The sequence below is a fragment of the Xiphophorus couchianus genome, chromosome 10, assembly GCF_001444195.1.
Source record: "Xiphophorus couchianus chromosome 10, X_couchianus-1.0, whole genome shotgun sequence".
Classification (NCBI taxonomy): Eukaryota; Metazoa; Chordata; class Actinopteri; order Cyprinodontiformes; family Poeciliidae; genus Xiphophorus; species Xiphophorus couchianus.
This window is the reverse complement of record NC_040237.1, coordinates 144,028-169,014: the sequence shown is the minus strand read 5'-3', so window position 1 is coordinate 169,014 and position 24,987 is coordinate 144,028. Positions and strand designations below refer to the sequence as shown.

General features: G+C 37.0%; 1 protein-coding gene across 1 annotated transcript in view; it reads left to right on the top strand.

Moving 5' to 3' along the window:
• Positions 1-8,518, top strand: part of ngfrb (nerve growth factor receptor b) — a 38,970-nt gene extending 30,452 nt beyond the window's left edge. Inside the window, exons 4-6 of the mRNA XM_028029903.1 lie at positions 1,907-2,144; positions 3,969-4,129; positions 6,269-8,518. Of these exons, the coding sequence (XP_027885704.1) occupies positions 1,907-2,144; positions 3,969-4,129; positions 6,269-6,612 (743 nt within the window). The 3' untranslated portion in view covers positions 6,613-8,518. The remainder of the gene's footprint in view (positions 1-1,906; positions 2,145-3,968; positions 4,130-6,268) is intronic.
• The last annotated feature ends 16,469 nt before the right edge of the window (positions 8,519-24,987 follow it).

The following is a 24,987-nucleotide window of genomic DNA, read 5'->3' as shown; positions in this document are numbered from 1 at the left end:
TGAAACAAAAACTTACTTTTGCCTGGCAACCTCCAAGCCAATAGAACGAAAGTGTTATAATGGGTGCGCTTGTTTCCTTCTAGTGGGTGTGCCTGTGTGGCTACTATTGAGTGTGACAACCTGTGCCACCCACTGGATGTAGGGAGAAACAATGACCTCAACTTTCTGCTTCTTGTTACACTAAATATATAATATCACTAACAGCTGCTGATCTCAGGCAGGAGTTTGTTTATCCAACCAAAGAAAATGGATCCACAGAACCAGCCGTGTTGCAGCTTAGTCACAACATGATATCTGTCTGCCTGTCGGTCGGTAGTAGCCACACAGGCACTCCCACTAGAAGGAAACGAACGCACCCAGTATAACACTTTCGTTCTATTGGCTGAGAGGTTGCCAGGCAACGGTATTTCTTTGCTCCAAGCGAGTATAGAATGATTCGCAAGCGATCAGAGCGGTTTGCAAGCGGAGATTTGATCCGAGCAGACAAGTTTTGAGCGTGAGGAGACAGGTTTGAGAGAGCACAGTGAATATTTGAAGGAGAGCAGAAGTTTTGAGTACGAGAATTACAAGTTTTGAGAAGAAAGACATGAAGTCCTGCTTTCAAACTGAAAATATGTGCTCTCAAGTTATTGCAGAAAAATTCCCCCATAAATTGGTTATCTAACAAATACTAAACTGTCAACAGTTCAATAAATAGAGCAGCAAAGGAAGGAAGGAAGAGAAAGATACCTTTTATAAGTTATGAATACACAAATCTGATAATATTAATTGATTTGCAGCGTGTTGAACACCAATAAAAGGTGCCTCAGTTTTGCTGAGGCTTTAGACTTTAGCATAATTGTTCAGCAAGGTTGTCATAAGACTGGGGTGGAACAAATAAAACAGCCTTAAGAACAGTTTCCGGTCCTTAACAAGTAGGAAAGTGTTGGTGTTTCCACAAAGCACTTTTCTCATCCCTGAAAATTCCTTTGCCAAAAGCTCCACAGCAGCTCACCGCATCGTCTTGTAAACGTTTTCACCTCCTCAGTGAAAAATGGACGCCTTGCACTCAGCAGCTCTCCTCAAGTATTTAAAGCCCTTAGAAGCCAACACGCTGATTTCCTGTTAATGATGTGAGCAAGTGTAAGTAAGTGACAGGCGAGGATAGGTTTCCATATCCGCGGTGAGGAGGGAACATGTCCACTAATGGTCGGAGGAATGCGGGCAGGACTGGATGGACGAATCTGCTCTTACGCTCATTAATGGTTCCTCTGGGATTTGGGGGAAATGACCCTGATGTGGGATCCAATGTGTGTCTGCATTTGCAGCTATGGAGGACAGAGGCTGAAAAGGAAACAGGAGCTTGTAGAATTTATATCTTCAATCCTGTATGTGATATTTAAAAGCATGTTGCTCCATAAGCTGCAACTTATGGAGAAGCAAACATTGTCAAGGTACAATCCTTATAATAAAATATATTATGATGCAATATAGACAAATAGCTTCTATATAATCAAATATGCAGGCACTGATCATGTGATTTTTGTTTTTGTTCTGGTTTTTATGTATTTAATTTAGTAGAAAATGATTTTTAAGACTCATATGTTCTAACGTTCTCTGGTATTTTAATCCAGTTGTGAGAAGCTGTCACTGATAATGAGTTCTGAATAAATGTACGTCTAAGACCAAACAGAGATTTGCAAACATGGTCAAGCACTAATTCAAATATCAGTAAATGTTTATAGCCTGGAGAAGCTGGCTGTAGATCAAACAGAAAGCTGAAAGGAGAAAGAATATTGGAGTGACACCAAAAGGAGTCAAACAAGCTAAAGCCCGTCATTGGAATGCTGTTATTCTACTGTATTTATGATGCTTAATAATAAAACCTTAATAATAAAACCCAGTTTATATGTGGTTGTTTTTGCAGCAAACTACCCAACGCAGACATCCACGCCTTATACTAGTTTCCCAGGGATGTTTGAGGAATACAATACCCTAGAAAACCTCCCACCAGAGGCACCTAGTCCCAACACCACCACCGCCACTACCAATGGAGACTCCAAAGAAAGGCTCTACCAGGGCATTAACGACAAACTCATCCCCATCTACTGCTCCATCCTGGCAGCTGTCGTCGTGGGTCTTGTGGCCTTCATCATCTTTAAGAGGTGAGTACTCCGTGGTTAAAGACGTCATAAAGAATCACAAAAACAAAGCATTTGCTGGGTTTCAGATGACGCAGCACAACGTCACCCAATGCAGATGGAGGGCAGGAACTAAATGTAGCCCATTTACTTCTGTTGATCCAGCTTCAAAATGTCTGTGTGCTGTACGGTTGTTCTAACCGTTCTAATAGAGAGCAAGATAAAAGTTATTTTTGTGTTGCAAAGGTAGTTGGTCACAAGGAAGTTAATTTTTAAAAACTTACAGAAAAAAGACGATAAAATTGGATCAACAATCTACGGCTAAAAACAGGAGGTGCGGAAACCAACAGTGCCAGAGTTTGTAGTGACCACTTTCTAACAGGTAACAATCGCATCGTTTAAATTGTATTTTCGGATATTTTATTGGACAGTTACTTAGAAAGACAAGCAGTCATATGTAAGGTAAGATATATTATTTTTACGCCTTAGCTTGATCAAACCATGTTTTTAATGAGGTTTCTGTAGATCGCCGCCAACGGTCGGCCTACCTTGTAGAAATGCAGTACGACTCAACATTAATATACAACTCCAGCATGAATTTAGGTTTACAGAAGCTAAATAAATTATTTACCAGGAGATCCAAGCACATAGAAATAACATGGGTTAGCTTGTTGTTAGCATTAGCTATAGCATTATTGTCACAGACTAATTCCTTAAAATAGCACAACTCACTACTTACCCGGGCAGAAACCAGTTTAATGTTCCTTTTGATCCTAAATGATTGACCCAACCTGAAACAAAATCATTGTTATGCTTCAGGCTTTTGAAAGCTTTCATCTGGCTCGTCATATAATATAAACTATGCAGCACCAGATAGTTATGTCAATCGCCTCGATGCCAGATAAATTCTCAAGATTTTATGAAAAGTCTTTTTTTACCAAGATAATATGGATCATATCCTAAATATACACATGTTTTTTCGAGATACCTCGTCTGTGCCAGCCCATTTAGGGCATTAGCTACTCGTTATGATCCATTTTATCCTGTTTTGAACTGGAGAAATCCACTTCCTGACCCCCATCTGAATTTTGCACATCATCCCGGTCACGTGTGTAAAACCAGCAACATAATGAATCCATGAAGCTGAATCTTTTTTAACCTAAATCTTTTTGTTGAGTCTTTATAAATCAACGTATTGTAAACCTTTGTTGAGAGTGTGATATTACAAGTAAAGGTGCACTGATGCCTAAGTAAATAAATAAATGTTGAACTCACCAGATTTAAAATATGGCTGTTTTTTCATATTTAATGAAATCGTCTGCTTCTACATCTCGATATGGCAACAATCTGCTTGTTTTATGGGTCACCGTATCCATTCCTGCCATAAATGTTGTATGCACCATATGTTTAGGTATTAATGTTGTATTAGTGAGGCACAATGAAAATGTTTACCACTGTATTAAAAGTCCTGGTGTAAAATTTTCATAATTAGGTTTCAGTTAGTTTATTTTTAGAACAAACCTCACAGAAGGAAAGGTGAATGGGGGACTAGGAAGTGCATCTAACAGTAACTACTAATAACTAGACACAAGAAATAAACATAATAAACTAGAATCACTAACAAATGACTAAAGAAAAACAGGAACAACAATGATCTAACAAAAATAGGAAACTAACACTAACAATAATAAAACTAGAATCAAATCCAACTACATTTACAATCCAGAGAGGTAAATCGAGTGTTGAAAGCAGGCAGGTGTTGCATTTTCTCTCTCTGGATACTCTGACTTCGTCCCACAAAGCAAAGTTCAAGGTCATACTTTTTGTTTGCACTGATTTTTCATTCAGGTGGAACAGCTGTAAGCAGAACAAGCAAGGAGCGAACAACTGCACGACCAACCCGAACCAGACTCCGTCTCCAGAGGGGGAGAAGCTCCACAGCGACAGCGGCATTTCTGTGGACAGCCAAAGTCTGCAGGAGCAGCAGGGCCAGACTCAGTCACAAACAGGTAGCCGCATCATTCACATTAAAAAACAAAACACTACCTTTATGTAAAGACATATACATAAAGGCATATACTGTACATCCTTTATGTAAAGACAGAAACATCTGAGTGGCATTTAGTTGTGTCTACTATCTTCTGCTCTTTAAGTCAAATAAATTTAACGAGTTTTAGATTTTGAACCTAAATGTGTGAGTTTGTGTAAGATAAACCCAATATACTGGATAGTTTAATTTCACAATCCAGGTTCAGAAAGAGCCCCATACAAAAAAGATGCCATTGACCACAGGGACAAGGATTAAAGGGGGGAAATAAAGTATTCAAATCAGGAGCAAAACAAATAAACACAAAACATTTAGTTATGCAAACAAATCTGCAAAAGAAAAACAAATTAAATAGAAGGCCTTTCAGTTTTTAGCTCAACCAAAGAAAAAAGGTTTCACAGAAAAATGAAATCAGCCAAAAAAAATCTGACCTATGTTTGGTTGTAATACACTACAGCTTAAAATTACCAAAACCCACAACAATAAATATACTGTATCAATTTTTTTTCAACTTATTACGTAAAACACAAAATCATTCAACAGTACAAACCTTGGTTTTAACTATGCAAATGGGTCCAAAGCTTGCGTTCTGGTGGGCAGCTGGTGCGGTTGGTGTAGCGCTGAGCTAACAGATTTAGCTTTAACTGGCAGCAAACAGAGAGTTTGAGAGTTAATGTTGTAAGATTGTTAGAATAATAAGAGGTTTTACCATTTACTGAACACAAGGAACTTATCGCTGATTGTGTGCAGTAAGGTTTCAAAGATCGAAACCTTTTCAAACAGGCATTTCTGTCTGACAGGAGAGGAAACAGGAAGTGACATAACTTGCTGTCACTCTTTATATACACTTCAGGAGAGCAACAACAATGCAATTTGGTAACCAGGTTATTAATTTTGTCAAACCTCCAAGAGCTGAATAAACTAGTCATTTTAGGTTAGCACTTAAAAAAACTGAAAGAAGAAAAAGAGTGGGAACTATTTCCCAGAATGCTTAGCGGCATGTTTGAGATGGAAGTGCGTTACATTGATCTGTGTTTTATTAATGCAAATGTTTATTTTGAGACTAACGTCCTGCTCACACTAAATGTTTTTGAGCTGAATTCATTGTGATTTTATATCAGCGCCGAAATTTTCTTTATGCAATTTGAGACTAGAATTTAAATTATTAAAATAAAATAAGTAGTTATTTTAACTTAATATTGTGAGTGAAAATAATAGCAAAATGTGATTTCTCTTTAACCAGGTGAGGGCAGGTTTTTTTATTGTGAAATAATAATTTGGTTTAAATTGCAGCATTAAGTTAAACTCAGAATTCAAGATTAATTAACTTAAAAAACAATGTTTAGAAAACTTGTCTCTTGTTGTTAAATCAACTTCATGAACTTTAATTTCTGAGTTAAAACCAAAACATGACTTAAATTGCATTTTCAAGACAGCAGAGTGGTTTAAAGTTAAACCACCTTCAAATGTTTTACAGTGTAGTAATTGCGTTGCATGCAGACATGTTTTAATTTGAAAAAATTAGTATTTTTGTTTGGATTCCTTTAGTTTAGTTTTTTTTCTGAACTGTTCCTCCAGAGGAAGCTTTCACTAACTCCATGTTAACAATGACCTTTGAGACTTAATCTAGCAAATCAGCAGAGCAGGACTAGAAAACTGACAGTGTTTGTTTTCAGGGCAGTGCATGTTGTTGCTGCTGCTGCTGGTGGTTTTCTGTAAAGTCCTGACAAACCAGCTCAAGACAATTTATGGATTTCAAAGCATCTGTTGCCCATAAAACCTTAAAGGAAACAAAACCAACTGAGTATTTAAACAGCATTTTCTGTATTTTAAGTTGAAGGAAACATCCACAATCAGTGCACAAAGACCAATTTAAACACAAAATAAGAAGTTACACTTTTTTTTCAGCTTTTATGAACAAACAAGGCGACTCCTTTAGATGTCTTGCATGGTCATTACAGCGTAACGTCCATTTAAGGAACTATTGCTACTTGCCCAGACTGCTTCTCGCAGCCGACAGAATTTGGATAAAAAATTCCCATCAATTTTTGCAAGTAAATAATTCAAAATAAAATAAATCGTTCCTAATTTCTCCTTACAGTTGTGACCATCGACGAAGAACCGTGTCTGCTCCTTCCTCTCCATACCAGAGAGAAAGTGGAGAAGCTGCTTTTCCAGGACAACGAAGGGAAAAACTGCGACCACATGCAGGACAGCGACTGGTGCAACCTGGCAGGCCTCCTCGGTTATGAGGAAGAGCGAATTGCGACCTTCCAGCAGGAGGAGCATCCCGTCCGAGCGCTGCTGTCCGACTGGGCGAGGAAGGACTGTGCAAGCGTCGACGCGTTGTGCACAGCGCTCCGCAAGATCAACCGTGACGACATCGCGCAAAGTCTGGTACTCAGCCCTAGCGGCACAAAGCCCACTGCTACCTCTGTGGTGTAGCGTCTCTCCGTTCCTGTCCGAAACAACTTAACACCTGGACCTTAACATTCAAATATTCCAAATACAGCATCTTAGATTATTCCACATAATTCCTGCTGCAGCTGCTTGACACTATATCTTTATGATGCAAGTCAGAGAGATTATCCTAGAAACCCATTAATCACGTTATAAATCATTCTGAATCTGAAATAAATTAGCAAAAAAAAAGCAAAGTTAGGTTTTCCAAATTATTTAAACTGGCAGACAATGGAAAACTAAAGCAATTTAAAAATAGGAAAGACACATTATACTTTAAATTATGGGGACAACAGGTTTAAAATCCTCTGACTGAACTCGCCGTGGAGCAGTTGTCTGCTATGAACACAAACTTTTGTGGATAACTTCCTCTTAGTTTTTTTCTGCTCCATTCTTTTTTTATCTTCGTATTTTCTGTGGGCCTTCCACTTATTACATTGTGTCTTTCTTTTTACGTCTATGTTACTAAAGAAGCTGAAGTGTTTTTCAGGCCCAACCTGTTCAGCGACATTATTTACACGCCCTGTCAGACTTTTTAAATTTAACTTGACAAGTGGCTTGCGTCTGTAACTACTGTGGCTGTTTCTTCTACTGTATGAAGAAGTATCTGGATCGTCAGCCTGAGGAGGTTCTAATGAACTCATTTCAAGTGAACCTGCTTCTTCGCTCCCTTATTATTAGTAGTATTAGATAAAAGCTCAAAGCAGCAGTGCATGAGGATGTTATCTCCACGTCACTCCATCTACTTCTGCTGACTCTTGTTTTATTAATTCTCCCTGAGGCGCTGTAAAAAGTGCAGCCTGTTGGTATGTAGGCCTTGGCTTGCTTTTAACCGCTCAAACATCATTCCAGTATCACAGTTTCTCATCCTTACCCTGAAATGGTAGAAACTCTGTAAAAATCCTATGTACTATATTTACATGACAAACAAGTAGATACAAATGTAGATGTAGTTGACATACATTCACACCTACAGTCTGTAGCCCTGCATGCATGTACTGTGCTCAACAAACACACATTTGCATTCAAAATTAATGATGATAAAATGAGAAAGACATTATATTCTGCCACTTATATGGCATGGCGCACTCAACCGAGGGACCATATACTGTTTATTGTTCTTATTTGTGGCAATTTGTTCAATGATCTCTAAGGTCTTTGGTTGCTTTTGTTGGTAACAGGCAGGAAATAATGCTGACTAAATTATTGCTCTATTTTTTATGAACACATAGCTGACTCAAGACATACAGCTGCAGTCTACAATATATTTACAACTTCCTCTGGTTTGACATTTTGCTCCACACCTAGCATTTTCACGTGTCTGTTTTACATTCAAAGTCTATGTTGAGGCGCGTTGAGGGCGCGTCAAATTCGCTCTACCCGTTTTTTTCTGTTCCAATCGCACCGCACTAGATGCATGAAACGCGGCGCGACGGGACCTTCAAGCACCTTCACGCACCTCCACGCACCTCCACGTAGACTTTGAATGTAAAACAGACCCACCTGATGCGCAAAACACGTTTGGTGTGAACGCACCATGACTTTAGCATTTTCCTCTGTTTTGATATGATCCGTTAATAACTCAGTACACACTTAAGAGGTGCAGCAGCCAAGACAGTCTCTCTTTTAGCCCATTTCAAACCATCAGAAACAGTTCTCCCTCCGCCAAATAAACCCCAAAAATGTAGAATCTAGAATAGAATTCTCAGGGACGTTAAGTCAAATCTCAAACGCTCAGCAACTGAATAAACACGCTCCGATGTGACAAAAGATGCCCTTATTCTCGCAACTGACAATCCTTAAAGCTGACTAGTTAGACACAGTAACTGGTCAGCAGAAAAGGAAGAAAAAAAAGGAGAGGGGAGTTTCACTTCTTCTTTGTTTGGAACAACGAACGGCGGATAAAAGGCAGGCCAGCTGAGACAAAAGCCACAGGATGAGAGAAACGGAGAAGTCTCAGATTACCGTACTTCAATCAATGCAAAGGAGAAACCCAGGCCTATATGTTAAACAACTTGTTCAGAAGTAAGCATGTTGATTTTTTTTTCCTTGTTTTGTCTTTTTATTTGAATTTAAGAAAATATTTTCTTCATCTCATGTTATATCTTATTTCTTTACAATTGCGTTACATTTTTTGTTCACAAACGTAGAGTTAACTCACCCGACTCTCCAACTCGAAGCACACATTACTATTATTCACTTGTACACTGAGCATATTGCTGGTCTATTACTTTATATGAAGGTATTCTTACTACTACTACTAGTACTCCTAACAAGCAATTTTAAATGGTATTACATTTCTGTTTTTGATTGTAGCACTTAAATGTGTAATCATTTATGTTTTATGAATCACAAGTGCCTGGGAACTATTTCAGGTGTATGTTGGTGTACATTTATTGTTTTAAGGAATTTGTAAGTGTAATTCTAGTTTTTTTTTTACTTGTAAATAATTTGTCTTGATCTTTTCTTTGTAGTTTTGTTGAAGCATTGGAGGCAACACTATATATATGTATAGTGTAAATGTAAATAGGCCTTATGTTCTTACTGTCAGCGCTGTCCTTGTTTATCTAAGTAAATAGCAAAAGGAAATTGACTTCATTTATAATTATAGACCATCAAGTAAATTAAAATTAAGAAGACAAAAATCAAAGTTAGATTTAGATAATAAAAAAAAGAAGCATTAAGTCTGAAAGTTATCAGGTGTTTTAGCAAATACACCTTAGTTGGTGTGGTTTACAATATTTTATACATAAACACACAAAGAAGAAATTTCACAACCAAAGAGCAACAATTTCTCATAAAAAGCCTAATGAAGCTAAATGAGGCTTTTCTGTACTATCCTATTAGTACCATATAGTAAATTTTGTTTAATTGTGAATAAGTTATGAGAGGAGATGCATGCACCACTTTTAAACTCTGAAAATCTGCAATTATAAGTTTGTTAATGCAACTGCAGGGAGGCATGGATGTGAACTATTTATGCTAATTTTACTACTTTACTCAATTTCCAAATTGAAAAGGCGAGCCTTCTTTCCCCTAAAATAAAAAGTATTTTATCATTTATGTCCAGATGAGGTCATCTGCATAAGTTTTCAGTTCTGGTGGATGTGTTGTAGTATCCATACATGTGCACTATTACTAGTTGTAGCACAAAAAAACGTCATAATATCACACATTACAAATAAATTACAAAACATTCCCAGATCAGAGTATTTGAAACATTTGCACCAGCAAAAGCATAACTCAGTTTAAGCCTCTAGATGAGCTACAATATTACAATATCACATAAAAAAACACATTAGAGAGAGAAATTTTAGTTATTGATACTTATAATGTCTAAAGGATTGCTCATCCTCATACTGATCATCTGTGTATTCTGCATGTATCTTGGTTTATTTAAATTATGTCAAACAATATAAATGATTTTTTTTCTGGCCTTTTCTGCCTAAGACGCTGGTCTACCTGTACAGTTGAAGGTGAATGTGATGATATTGCACTTGAGACACAAGTTACAACCTAATTATGCAAAAAGGGACTGATAAATATAGGTTGGAGTGAGAGAGTAAGGGTGAAAAACTGTGTTTTTGGTTAAAAAAAAACCAAACCCTGATAGAAAACAGTGATGAGAATGACAGTAAACCAGGACTGAATTGTACAGAAACAGTGAATGTTCCATGTATACTTACACATATACTGTCCTATACTGAATGTGAATTTGCTTTAAGTTCTTCAATAGACAAGCAGTAAATAAAGCTCTTTAATTCACTCATGCTCTTTATTGATCCAACATAATACAGATGAGTGTGTCAAATTACAGGCTTCACACAATGAATAATTAAAGGAGATGAGAACAAAATCATGTGAATATACAAAAATATCAGATTTGAGTGAATTAAGAAATTATTTTTGGATTGCAACACTTTTATTTTCCACTTATTTTACCTTATAGTTAGCCAGCAACAACAAATATTTGTTTCAGATTTCCAAGGTCAAGCTGAATTCATAAATGTTTTTTGTAACATACAGCTCTGGAAACAAATTTTAAAAACCACTTAAAATAGTTTTTCTGATGTTACCCTTTATATGTATAGATTGAGTAAAATGAACATTGTTCTTCTATTCTATGACAACATGTGTCTGAAATTCCAAGTAAAAATTTAGTATTTATTTGGTCAAAATAACAAAAAAGCTGCAGTGCTGGCAGACCTCAAATTATGCAAAGAAAACAAGTTTATATTCATTTAGAAACAACAATACTAAAGTTTTAACTCAGAAGTCACTATTTGGTGGAATAACCAGGAGGTTTTCAGTGGAGTTCAGTGCAGTGGTCCCTTCATTTTCTCCAGAGCTGAATATTTATTATTTTATCATGAATTCCTACTGGATATGAAAAGAAAATATGATCTCTTGAAAATTGTTTGGATATGAATTTGCAGAGAAATCAAAACAGAAAAATGCAAAACCAAGAACTCCTGTTCAACATGCATTCAAATTTAGTATTTAAATGGATATGGATATGTACAAAACAAAAATCCTTAATTTTTAAACCAGGTTTTATTTGAAAGAGATTTGCCTTCCGCACCAAAAAGGCATATTCCTTCAGATTAATTCTAACTAAACAGAGGAAGAGCAATTGTTTAGTAGAGTAACAGATATTAAAAAAAAGTGTGTGCCTTCCTCATCTTCATCAGCCCGACTGCATGAAATATGGCACTGCATGTTGTAATCGGTAGCCCTGCTCTGTTATGATAAACTGTCAGCTCTGCTTCCTGTGGCTGATGAGTGATGCGGAAAATAAATGGTGCATGAAAAGGCCGAACAGATGGAGCTTCTACGAAGAGTAACGTGTTTTCACTGGATAAAACAATAACAGTAGACGTCATATTATACCTCTAATACAAATAAATAAACAGAAAAAGGGTAAAACCTTATTTTCACAAAAGCTACATAATGATTTATTGATTTTATGACTAAATTGTTTAAATAGCTTAATGTATTGAGAAATTGATTTTGTGTGAGGTGAAATGTTTCTTTTATTTTTAATTTATTTGATTAAATTTAAAAACTGTATTTTTTATGGTCATAGTTCTGGTTGAGTAATAAAACTAGATTCCTGCAGTTCATCTTGCAGCATTTTGTAGATGCAGTCAGAGAATATTAGATCTGTAAAGCATTTTTACACATTTTTTATGTAAATTCAGACTTCTTCAGAGTGTGGAGAATGTTACATTTATGTAAAAATTTAACATTTTGCATAAATATTTAATTACAAATCAGAAAATCTCACTATAAATCAATGACAGATATTTCTATATATATAAAGGAAGGATGCATTTTAGGGAAAAACGAAATGTACAAAAGACAAAGGAAAGTAGTAAGGGCATATCATGAAAAGGAAAGGAGAGAAGAAAACATACAAATATTTTGTATTTTGTAGGAAGTACAAATATTTTCTGTCCTCTTATTTTCTTTTACTAATCATCTGGAAAAGACTGAAATCCTCTCAGAAAACCTTCCAGATTAGAACCTTGATTTATTGAGCTATATCATCCAAATCTCTTATTTATTATCAAGTCTTATACCAACATAATTAATACATGGGTATTTCTCTCAAATAAAATTAGATTTATATTTGAGGTAAAGTGAAACACACCAGTATTTCTTCACAAGACTCAAGCTGTCAAAACTGGTCTCAAACAATCGACTTAAAACCAATTTTACGAGCTCCTAATCCATATAAAAATGGTGTAATAGTCTCTAACCTGTATCCACAACCTCGCTCCACCTTGATCTCTCTCAGCTTGTTCAGATCAGAAATGACAAAAGCAGGTCGTAAAACAGCCCCAGCATCCAATATCAGTTTCCAAGTTACCCCTTCCCCAAATGGAAAACACATTTCCAAGCTAACTGTTGCCCTCCAGTGAGCCGTTAGCGGGAAACGCTACACGTGTGAACGGATCCATGTGTGCAGAAGTGACATGCGGTGGTGAAAGGCGATAAGTCAGGCTGAGGTGAGGTGACCAGTTAGATATGGAGTTAAAGACAGGGAAGAAAAGCTGCTCTCGCTTTAAGACAAACTGCATCGACAGTTTAAGTTTCTGCTATGAATCAAAAGAATGGGACTTTTGGTTTGTAAGATTACAGGTACGTTAAAAGAAATGAAGGTATAATGTTACAGACGAGAATGTGCTGTTTTTCAAGCAAACACAATAAAGTTGTGAGTACGAATGTTGTCAGTGAAGTTTATTTGTACAGCACATTCAGCAACAAGGTAGTTCAAAGTGCTTTCCATCTATATTCTCCCACTAGCTCAGGTTGTAACAGGAAATAAGATTAGCTACCATATCTATGCAGATGATACACAGCTCTGCATCATAATGTCACCAGGTGACTCTGAACTCATCCAATCACCAAACAGATGATTAGAACAGATAAATGTGTGGATGTGCCAAAACTTTCTCCAGCTGAACAGAAACAAAACTGAAGTTATTATCTTTGGACCTAAAGAGGAACGATCTAGAGTTATAGATCTAGAGTCAACATAGAGCTTCAGTTATTACAACTGAAAACCAGCGATCAGCCCGAAACCTGGGAGTAGTGATGGACTCTTACCTGAACCTCCAGAGCCACATAAAGACAGTTACAAAGTCGGCCTTATTTCACCTGAAGAACATTTCCAGAATTAAAGGACTAATGTCTCAGCCAGATCTAGAGAAACTCATCCATGCGTTCATCTGCAGTCGTATTGATTATTGCAACAGAGTCTTCACGGGTCTGTCCAACAAATCAATCACACAGCTGCAGCTGATCCAGAATGCTGCTGCTGGCGTTCTGACTAAAACCAGTTAGATAGAGCACATCACCCCAGTTCTAAAGTCCTTCCACTGGCTCCCTGTATCTCAGGGAACAGACTTTAAAATACTGTTTGTTTATAAATCACTGAATGGCTTAGGACCACAATACATTAAAGATCTGCTGGTGTTGAATCAACCTTCCAGACCTCTCAGGTGGTCTGGTTCTGGTGATGCAGAGCAGAACCAGAACCTGAACCAAACATGAAGGAGCAGTATTCAGGTTCTATGCACTAGAAAACTGTAAATCTAGACTAAAACCCACTAGTTTAGAGTTGCTTTTATACCATAATAAATGAAACTCTAACCAACATTTTGATGTGTGATGACGGCACTTGGAAAAATGAAATGTTTCAACTTTTATTTTGTGTTTTTATGACATAAAGCAATCTGAACTGCCTTGCTGCTGAAATGTGCTATATAAATGAAACTTAATTTAATTTAGATTTAATAAGACAACTTCTCAATGCCACTGCAGGTTGTTTTCACACCTGATAGTCCAGTAAAATCGTTTCAAATTGGGACCAATTTAGCAACATTTGGACCATTTTCAGTTGGTGCTGTTTGTTTCAAACAATCTAAATCATTCTACAGCAAAACTTGCTGTAGAATTGAAGTCAATGCAGATTAATTGTATTTCATAATGAGTTTATCAATCTGTTAAATGTTTGTGCACTTTTCCGTCTGTGGTTCTACATGTAGTTTTAGTGTTGATTAAATATTAGGATAGATTCTTGAAACTAGCTTTCCTGGTGCATCTGGTGATTTTTATTAATAAACCATAGGTATACTTATTCACGTATTTACACAAACAAATTGAAAATGTTTTAGTTTTGCTGTTGGGGTGTACAGTAAGTGTTTTCCTCAGTTCTCAAAGGGGACAGTCTAACCCATATTCTTACAAGCTGTCCATCTAAACAATGAATTAGTGCGGTTTCCACCTCTGTTCTATTATTCTGCTCATAATCCTCCCCATCACCTGCCTCTGTTTGCTGAAACACACAGCCAGACTCTCCCTGTGACCCACACAATTAAGTGAAGACTGATGAAATGATCTGTCTTGTATGAGCAAATGGACAGATGAGTGGATGGAAAGGCGAAGTGGGATGGAGGGTGAGTCCATTCGGCTTCCCTCTGAGACCAGGGGAAATTCTATTAGGCTCATAATAGAGCCATTTTTCACCTTCTCCCACATCATCCTATCATTATTTAATTCCTCCAGTCGTTTCTCTTCTGTTTGTTTCTCTCCAGAGTCGGTACAACGTCATTACAGGGTTGCCTCTCCTACCTTTTGTTTGTGTGTATTGTACCAAACTTCCATCCTGCTTTTTAGCTAACTTGATTAATTAATATAATAAATTATTCCTAGATTACATAAAAACTCATTCTTAATGTTTGGAAACCAGATTCTGACGTAAATGTCTGTTTTGGAAACACGGGAACAAAAGTTATGTTGGTGTTGCTTGAAACATGCATAAATGTAATCCATTATTATTATTATTATTATTATTATTATTATTATTATTATTATTATTATTATTATTATTATGTGCTTCAGAAACACCTAACTTAACACTCTAATAGTAATCTGTGTCTAGAAATGAATTGCTTAGGAGTAGAGTAGAGAAGTAACTTGTTACATTTACTCATTTACATTTATTTGAGTAACTTTTGGGAAAAAGGTTACTTGTAGGACTATTTTTTACTATGCTTTACTTTTTGCTTTTACTTCAGTAATTTTATTATGAAGTACCTCTGCTCTAATTTGAGTGAAATTTCTGGATTCTCTACCCACTAAATGAAAAACAAACATGCTTGAACCAAAAATTCACCAGACACAGACACACACCTGCAATTTGTGTTAAAGTTTCAGACGTTTTTTTATTGAAAACCTGATTTGGAAGAATTTTATTTTTGCCTGATTTTTGTCTTTCTTTTGTTACTGATATTATTGTCATTATTCATCCTTAAAATACATAAATAAATCCACCTAACTTTCTATTTTTATCCATCTGATGAAGTAATTTTTACAATTTAAACTATTGATAATTTGATCAGGAGTTGAGTAGACTTTTAACAACATAATTTTCACTCTCACTGGAGTAATTTTAATTTTACTTGAGTAAAAATATCTTAAAGTACTGCTAATCTTAGTTAAGATTGCCCAATATTAGGGTACTCTACCCACCTCTGCTTAGGAGACACAAAAGTCTACAAAAAGCTTTTCAAAGTTTGTTTATCGTAAAGTTTTAGCTACTTTGCAACATAAAGACTCGTTTGATTTGATCATTTGCACAAGAGCCTCTGTTACGTTTGTGTTAATTTCAAAATGCATCAAAGGTTTTCAGAGGATGTCTCTGAATCCAGACTTTACTTTAAGTCTGCCTTAAAACCCTTCCTTTCACACCCTGTTTGCAGATTAAATACAGATAAAAACAGATATTTGCATGTGCTGTATAAAAATATAAAAAGAAACATAAATAGTTTTCAAGCCCTGACAATAAATCAAATTACAACAAATCTCAATCTAAATCAGGTTCTGTATTTTCTAGATTTTTATTCAAATTATTCATGAAAAAATGTCCTACTTTTGGACTTTCCTGTAAAGCAGATTTTAAATGTTCAAAAGCTGAATATCTAGCCGCAGTGCTGCTTGACTCGTTATTGACTCTATTAACTTGTTGACCCAATGAGGAGCGGTGATGATGCTCTTACTATTCAGAAGGAAATACTGAGACATAAACATATTAAATGCGTTTCATGTAAAACAAATGTCTTGTTCAGAGTTTCTACTTTTTGTCTCTTGTGACTTTACCAGGAAATAATAGACTTTCCACCTTTTTTTATCCTTTTGTTACATAATCCTGACAAGTGAGTCGTTGAACTAAAGGGATCTGCATGTCATAACAAAGAAAAGGTCCGTAGTTCACTCACCCAGACAGGAAAGTTCCCTCCAAAGCTTTTGTGCACCTGAAGATGAAACCTGCTGGAGTGAAACAGATACTTTGTGTCAGCTTTACATTACAAAGAGCAGGGAGTTAAAAACACTGCAGATGTTTACAATGCAGTGATTTTGCATGTTGTCAATGAAACGAGTTAAGTAAAAAAATATATACATTATTAGATTTATTAGACAGATCCCTCTAAGATTCTGAATTTGATTCCTTCTGTTACACCATGATGTGCAGCAATTGTTCTTAAGGTTTTGGTCTCTGTTTTTTTTTTTTAAAAACCCACCAATAATATGTATATATTTTTTATTATTTCCAGAGACTAAACTGGGAGAAAAAATATTGGGACCATCATAATTCTATCATTATCTAAATAAGATAATGTATTTTTGATTTTTAAATTAAATCACTTCAAAAAAACCTAGTGAAATTATGAAACATTAACAACATTGATATTAAAATATATGTCATAAAATAGTCCAACTCAAATTTTTTCAACTGGGTGGTCTTCACACTTTACTTTGTCTTGATTTTCTGTCTTAGGCAACAATAATATATGCCAATATTCGTTTTTGCTATTAATATGCTAAGTATTTCTAAACATAAATTGGACACGTGTCTAATCTCTATGTTTTTCCGTAAATACTAACTGAATGAAAGAGTAGTTTCTCTTTGAGATTAACGTTTTTTCTCTTGGTTTGAGCCAATTAACCAGTATCCGCATGCATCATTCATTTTACTCATTCTGAAGGCGACGGTTGCGATAATCAAACGTGGAAAAAACCCACCTTAAATCTTACACAAACGATACAAATTATGAGCTTCTTTATCAGAAAACCAGCATTCTGCATGCTGAGGTGAGTGAATCTTTATCAGGACATACAGAGCTTCAACACTGCGTTGCATGAGATTCATTAATATTACCACAGGCTCAGGGTTGTGACATTGTGCGATAATAATGAGGCAGTTTTGCTTAGCTGGATATCAAATTGCAGAGCCAGAACCAGATGGATAGAAAGGGATTCTGTTGCGCAATTTCTTGAAAGCAATGCATAAGTCAACACTCATTCAATTTTGTGTCTTTTTCTAAATATTTAAACCTTTTCACATCTTTTTTGTGTTTCTTAGTCAATATTTTCAATAGATATTCACACTATCTGTACAGTGATACGTGTATTAAACCTCTTCAAACTTATGATAAGTTTGGTGTTAGCATTAGCTTGTCGGACACAGTTATGCGGTTTTTCTACCAGATGGTCAGCTGACTTTACATTTTCATTTAAAGATCAACAATAAAAAATAATCTTTTTGATTCAGTGTGGTGCTTATGTGGGAAAGCAACCATTTAGTGCAAAATCATAACTGAGTGATGAGTAGTGAGATCAGAAAGACTGTGAGTCAAGTAAAGCTTCAATGAAAATGTTTCAGAAGCATCTTAACATAATCCTTGTCAGACGTCAACCTCTTGCTGAAGAATTTCCGTTCATTTTTAAAGCAAAATACTTCCAGAAGAATCTACTGTAAGGTGTTTTTTAGGAGAAAAGGCATCAGCAAACTAAAACTTTGTTCTCCATATTCTGTTGCCTGAAATCTGATCAGTCATCAGAACAGCCAAGGACAAGCACCAATGTTCTGCATCTCATATAATACATGGGCTCCGGTTTTGATTGCAGCAACTTGTCTCTCTGGTGAATGCAGGTATAGAGTGATGGTCATGATGTCACATTGACATGGCCTCTAAATAATAGAGTGATGTAATATTGCACTCTGGATGCAGAAAAGGCTAACAGGAGCAAATTACTGTACTCCTAAAAAAAGATACCGCTCTCTGGCAGGACATGGCGCTTTCCCACGTTCATCTGCAGATCCTAGAAAGAGAACTTCACTCAGATGTTCTTTTATCCGATGTTGCGTTTGTTATCACATGATATTGTTCCCTGTTGAGACGGAAATGTGAATAAAGGAAGCAGATACTGTCACTTATACAGAAGCATCTTTTAATAGACGGTAAATTGCGAAAATTACTTGCTTGATATTGAAAGTTCCAGTTGTTATGAATAAATGGGCAAATATATTTACTCACAGGACATTTAAAGAACTACGTACAATTAAAATTAGCAAAAGTATCCTGGCAGACATTTAAATTTAGGATATAAAGAGTTAATACACTTTAATATGAATAAAAAAGTACCAGTTTCAGTAATAACAATACATTTTCCCCATCTTTTATGACTTCTTTAATTTAAATATTGAAATAAATGTACCAATGTTCCAATATATTTCAATGCAACCCATGTCAAGCTATAATTCTAATAATTTCTGGCTTATAAATGCAACTAAAACTCGTCTAAACTGTGTTGTGATGCAGATTTACAGTAAATCCTCTGAGTATGTATGAATCTGACAGTTTTCACTGTATTACTCAAGCCTGATCATGTTTTGTGATGACAGACAGGGGCCTAGTGGGTCAACACACGCTGCATTGTTGACCTGAGGCAGAATGTGTCGCAGCTTGTCTGTTTGTGAGTTTCCAAAACTGGATTGGGAATCTCTTGAGACAAGAGTGCAAGGCATGCTTTGATCTTTTCTGTAGGTACAAAATGTCAGACCAAACCAGCAGCATTGACAAGGGCAAAGGTGGCTGAAAAACAAGCAACTCATTACACAACAACAGTATTTTTAAGTGGATAGTGTCTAAAAGGCTTTTTTCCAGCTTAATGCAGATTCTTATATGACTGATGTCTCCAATAGCATGGGGTTCTTGCATGCTGGTGAGCTCCATGCGCAGGAAAGCAATATTTACACAATCCCTTGCAGGAAAAATACAAATGCAAAACTATGAAAAGTTTGTTAGATCTCAAAGTATTACCAAATTAATTATTTGGTAATTAATTTGCAGTTAATTACCAAATAATATTTGCACCAAATAATATTTGGTAATTAACTGCAAAATCACAAGGAGATGCTTACAGATCAAAGACCTCAGGTCATTCTGAACTATGCAAGCTGTGACGCTGTTGATGTTGAGACGCTTCTTAGCAAAAGAAAAACAAAGCAAATGATGTTGGGATAATAATGTAACTGTTTGAGTAAGATCATTGTGCAACACAAGGTTGGACAGATTTATAGGTGTTTATAAGTCTCTTAAGTCTGAGAATTTGTAGTATCACATGTAAAGGCATTCACTATTGTTCTTTAATCTCCTTGGCAACAGTGGGGGAAAATAATTTTGAGTTATTGTGTCTTCAAGCCGCAGCAAGCCACAGGAGTTAGACTTGGTTTGTTAGAACCATGACAACAATCTGTCTCGTGTTTAAAAGGGCATGAATATTTTTGTTCTCCTTCAGTTCAATATACACTGCTCAAAAAAATAAAGGGAACACTCAAATAACACATCCTAGATCTGAATGAAAGAAATATTCTCATTGAATACTTTGTTCTTTACAAAGTTGAATGTGCTGACAACAAAATCACACAAAAATCATCAATGGAAATCAAATTTATTAACCAATGGAGGCCTGGATTTGGAGCCACACACAAAATTAAAGTGAAATAACACTACACACTGATCCAACTTTAATGTAATGTCCTTAAAACAAGTCAAGATGAGGCTCAGTATTGTGTGTGGCCTCCACGTGCCTGTATGACCTCCCTACAACGCCTGGGCATGCTCCTGATGAGGTGGCGGATGGTCTCCTGAGGGATCTCCTCCCAGACCTGGACTAAAGCATCCGCCAACTCCTGGACAGTCTGTGGTGCAACGTGACGTTGGTGGATGGAGCGAGACATGATGTCCCAGATGTGCTCAATCGGATTCAGGTCTGGGGAACGGGCTGGCCAGTCCATAGCTTCAATGCCTTCATCTTGCAGGAACTGCTGACACACTCCAGCCACATGAGGTCTAGCATTGTCCTGCATTAGGAGGAACCCAGGGCCAACCGCACCAGCATATGGTCTCACAAGGGGTCTGAGGATCTCATCTCGGTACCTAATGGCAGTCAGGCTACCTCTGGTGAGCACATGGAGGGCTGTGCGGCCCTCCAAAGAAATGCCACCCCACACCATTACTGACCCACTGCCAAACCGGTCATGCTGAAGGATGTTGCAGGCAGCAGACCGCTCTCCACGGCGTCTCCAGACTCTGTCACGTCTGTCACATGTGCTCAGTGTGAACCTGCTTTCATCTGTGAAGAGCACAAGGCGCCAGTGGCGAATTTGCCAATCCTGGTGTTCTCTGGCAAATGCCAAGCATCCTGCACGGTGTTGGGCTGTGAGCACAACCCCCATCTGTGGACGTCGGGCCCTCATACCATCCTCATGGAGTCGGTTTCTAACTGTTTGTGCAGACACATGCACATTTGTGGCCTGCTGGAGGTCATTTTGCAGGGCTCTGGCAGTGCTCCTCCTGTTCCTTCTTGCACAAAAGCGGAGGTAGCGGTCCTGCTGCTGGGTTGTTGCCCTCCTACGGCCTCCTCCACGTCTCCTGGTGTACTGGCCTGTCTCCTGGTAGCGCCTCCAGCCTCTGGACACTACGCTGACAGACACAGCAAACCTTCTTGCCACAGCTCGCATTGATGTGCCATCCTGGATGAGCTGCACTACCTGAGCCACTTGTGTGGGTTGTGGAGTCCATCTCATGCTACCACGAGTGTGAAAGCACCACCAACATTCAAAACTGACCAAAACATCAGCCAGACAGCATAGGTACTGAGAAGTGGTCTGTGGTCCCAACTGCAGAACCACTCCTTTATTGAGTGTGTCTTGCTAATTGCCAATAATTTCCACCTTTTGTCTATTCCATTTGCACTACAGCAGGTGAAATTGATTGTCAATCAGTGTTGCTTCCTAAGTGGACAGTTTGATTTCACAGAAGTTTGATTTACTTGGAGTTATATTGTGTTGTTTAAGTGTTCCCTTTATTTTTTTGAGCAGTGTACTAAACATTAAGTCAGATCCATATAATAAAATAATAAGGCAATGCCAAAACCTTTCTGACTGATCGGGGTCGAACGGGAAGGCGGAGATAATGGCAGCCAGAGAAGACTTCTGGGATGCAAAAGGAGTCCTACATAAGGTTCATGCATGAAACATTACAACCAGAGAAAATTTACTTCTGTCTCACAAATCATTTAGAAAAACATCAAGGTCAATACTTGATTCCTCCTACTTGCAGTGGGTTGGCCTTCCATTGATCAATAGGCAGGGTACAATCTGAACAGGTTGTAAATCCATAAAGACATTTTCACAATAAAGAAGAAAAGAGTGAGAGAAATTTTCCTGAAAGCTTTGCTTCAGATCACCCTACAGGTTTTCTACACGAATAAGGTCTGATGAATGAGGTGGCAATAAAAAAAATAAAATTTTATGAGTGATGAACTATTTTTGTGTTGACTTACGAATATTTTTTTAGATCATTCTCCTAATTAAACACCCAATCACAACTGATTTTCAATGTTTTAACAGGCATTACATATTATATAAATAAAATAAAATATCATTTCAAATTCTCTGATTTTACTTTTTATATGTATTTGAGTAAAATGAATATTGCTCTTTTATTCTATGAACTACTGATAACGTGTGTCCGATAGTCTAAGCAAAAATTTTGCATTTATTTGCAGAAAATGAGAAATAATCAAAATAATGAAGAAGATGCAATCTCTTTCAGACCTCAAATAATGCAAAGAAAAAAGTTAACATGCATTTAGAAACAACAATAACAATGTTTTAACTCAGGAAGAGTTCAGAAATCAGTATTTGGTGGAATAACAAGGAGGATTTAATTTTTTTCCAGAGCTATACTTATTTTTTGATATTTCAAAGAAGTTGGAGTTGGAAGAGAACCAAGCCCACAAGTGTGAGAAAAAACTAAATTTCAGTCCTCCAGTTTATGATTAAATAGACATGATTAAAATTTTTGCATAATCAAACAGACTTTTTATTAAGTTCTGGTGATACGTTTTTAAAATCAAGAATATTGAGGAATGAGTCAAACATTTAAGACTGGTGCCCCTTCAGAACCACAATTATAGTTGCCATAGATACTTGGTGGCCCAAATATAAGAATTTGAATGCAGTTTCTTTTAAAATAGTGGCATGTAGAAGTGGGAATGTGTTCCTCTGATCAGCTAAAAAAAGTCACATACAAACTGTTGAGTTACATTTATATTATTTTAATTGTTAAAAAAGTTGGAGGGAAAAAAGTTGCAAAAAAATCAACTTCATTCAATAAGTGCTAACAAATTCAAAAGATTAAACATGTTCAGCTGTTGCAATAAATGATTGATTTAAATTGAGACTTTTTACAAAACTTTACCAGAAGTACTGGAAGTGTAGAAAATTTGTATTTTTCAAGTTTAAAACATGTTTATGAGGCAGTAGGTTCAGAAATAATTTGCACCAAACAGTTATGCTATGCTTAAGTCTTTTATGTTTTCAATGTATAAAAAATATATAGTTAAACACTTCAACAATAACATACTAAATTGATACAGCTTACTTTATTGTTAACTAGACTTTCTGTAAATGGAAGATGCCAGAGGTGAAGATGTGAACATCTTGTCGATATAAATTATAATCCAATGTCCAAAATCTGTAATAATGTTCTTATCATACTTGTCAAATACATAGAAACCAATGACAGTAGTAAAAATTAGACTTTTGTTAATCCTAGGGGCTTTTCTGTCCTTTATTACAGGCCGTGACCTCCTGCAGTGAGTTTAACCATGAGGGTCACAGTGTCTGTCTGGCATACAACACCAGATACTTCGGCATTCAGCTGCGCTCCTGTCAGACCTGCACTTCTCTTCCCATTCTGGATTTCTACAGATGCAGGACCCAGTGTCAGGTTCAGCTACCGGATCGGCTGTCAGGGACTGGAGTTAGATCAAAGTGGGAGGCTGAAAAGAGTTAGATCCACACCCCAAACTCCAAACCGTACAAAGAAGCGAAGGAGCAAGCCCCTCTCCCATGGGAGTTGTAATGGGAGCGACCAATTACCCCAGAGTAAATCTGTTTTGCCCAACCTGGGGGAACCACAAAGGGCCACATTTATGATTATCAGTGACCCTGTAGCTCTCTGAATTTCTGCAAAGAGAATTGCTCTGCTGTGATTACGTCAGCTCATTAAATGCAATGCTTCCTGAACTGAGAAGACCAAAATCTGGCCTAGTGTTATTCATGTCAGTCTGGTGGTGTTTTTATCTGATGCATCCTAAAGAGCTATCCTGCTCTCCCTGCTTGACAAAACCAAGATAAAATGAAGTTAGAACCGATCCACTGCCCAATTTATCTCAAATCCTCGCCAATGCAGATCTAATTTCAGCCTCTTAGTACCACAAACAGGAAGAAGAGTCAGTCGATAAACAGCCCATGGTGACTGTTGGAGGGAGTAACGAGGTGGAGTGGTGGCGGGGGTGGAGAAACATGGTAACACATTGGAAAAGAAAAGCAGAGAGGTTATTACCCTGTGTCCAGTCTCCTGCTCCATCAGCCCCTGGCCTTATTCCTGGACTAAACCTAATTAGAGCAAGCAAGCAAATTAGCTAAAAGGATTTTAAGTAAATTGAAAATACTCAGAAAACTTTACACAACTGGGTCAAAATAAATCACCAGAAAACTGAATAAGGCTTTGATTTTCTCAAACATGACCTAAGTTTGTTTGTAGATAACAACAGGAGGTGGAGGAAGGATAGCAAAGGAGAAAGAAATGCTTTGGCTTTAGGCCATAGTTACACATTTCAGCTGATGCAGTTTTCTGAACTCAGAGATGATGATCAAAAAACTGCTTTCAAAACAGCGCCTAGTGTTTTCTAGGCCATGAGGCTTGACTCAGGACCATGCAGCATCTTTACTATATATAAAAAAGACTTAGTCAAACCTGTGACCAACAGCTATGTTCGTTTAAGGCATACCTTAAACACTGCGTTCTTTTTAGATATTTCCAATATTTTATGTTCTTTTAATTTGTCAACAACTCTGTGTTACGTAATTATCTCTAAATATGTCACAGAAAACCGTCCCTACATATCATACTGTATGACTAAAAGCAATTCATCAGTGTCAGATATTACAAAGCTTACTGTTCCTAAAAACACATTACCTGGAAATGTCAATAATACCAGTGATGTCACACGCGCAAGATCCCTCCCACTTCTCTCTGCTGTGTTGGACCAGCATTGCTTGTGTGGCTAACACTGTGTTGCACCAGTGTTTATGTTTAGCATTAGTGCTAAACATAAATGCAGGTTTAGCATTTATGTTTTATTATTATTGGGGCCTGCCCATAGCAATGCATAGGGAGAGCAGTGACTGCCTTGCGAAGTCACTGCAAGGCAGTACTTGCCTCCCATGCACCTATTGTTCTACACCTAATAGAATGTCTCTCTATTATTATTATTATTATCTAGCAGGGTGTTGTGCCAGTGGTGGCGCCAGCGGGGCGCTAGGGGGTGCTATACCTCCCCCTGAAAAAGTCATAGCACCCCCAGAAAATATTTGATTTTTTTTTTTTCTTTTTTTATCTGATTTAATATTACTTGTATCTGGTTGTTGCGGCA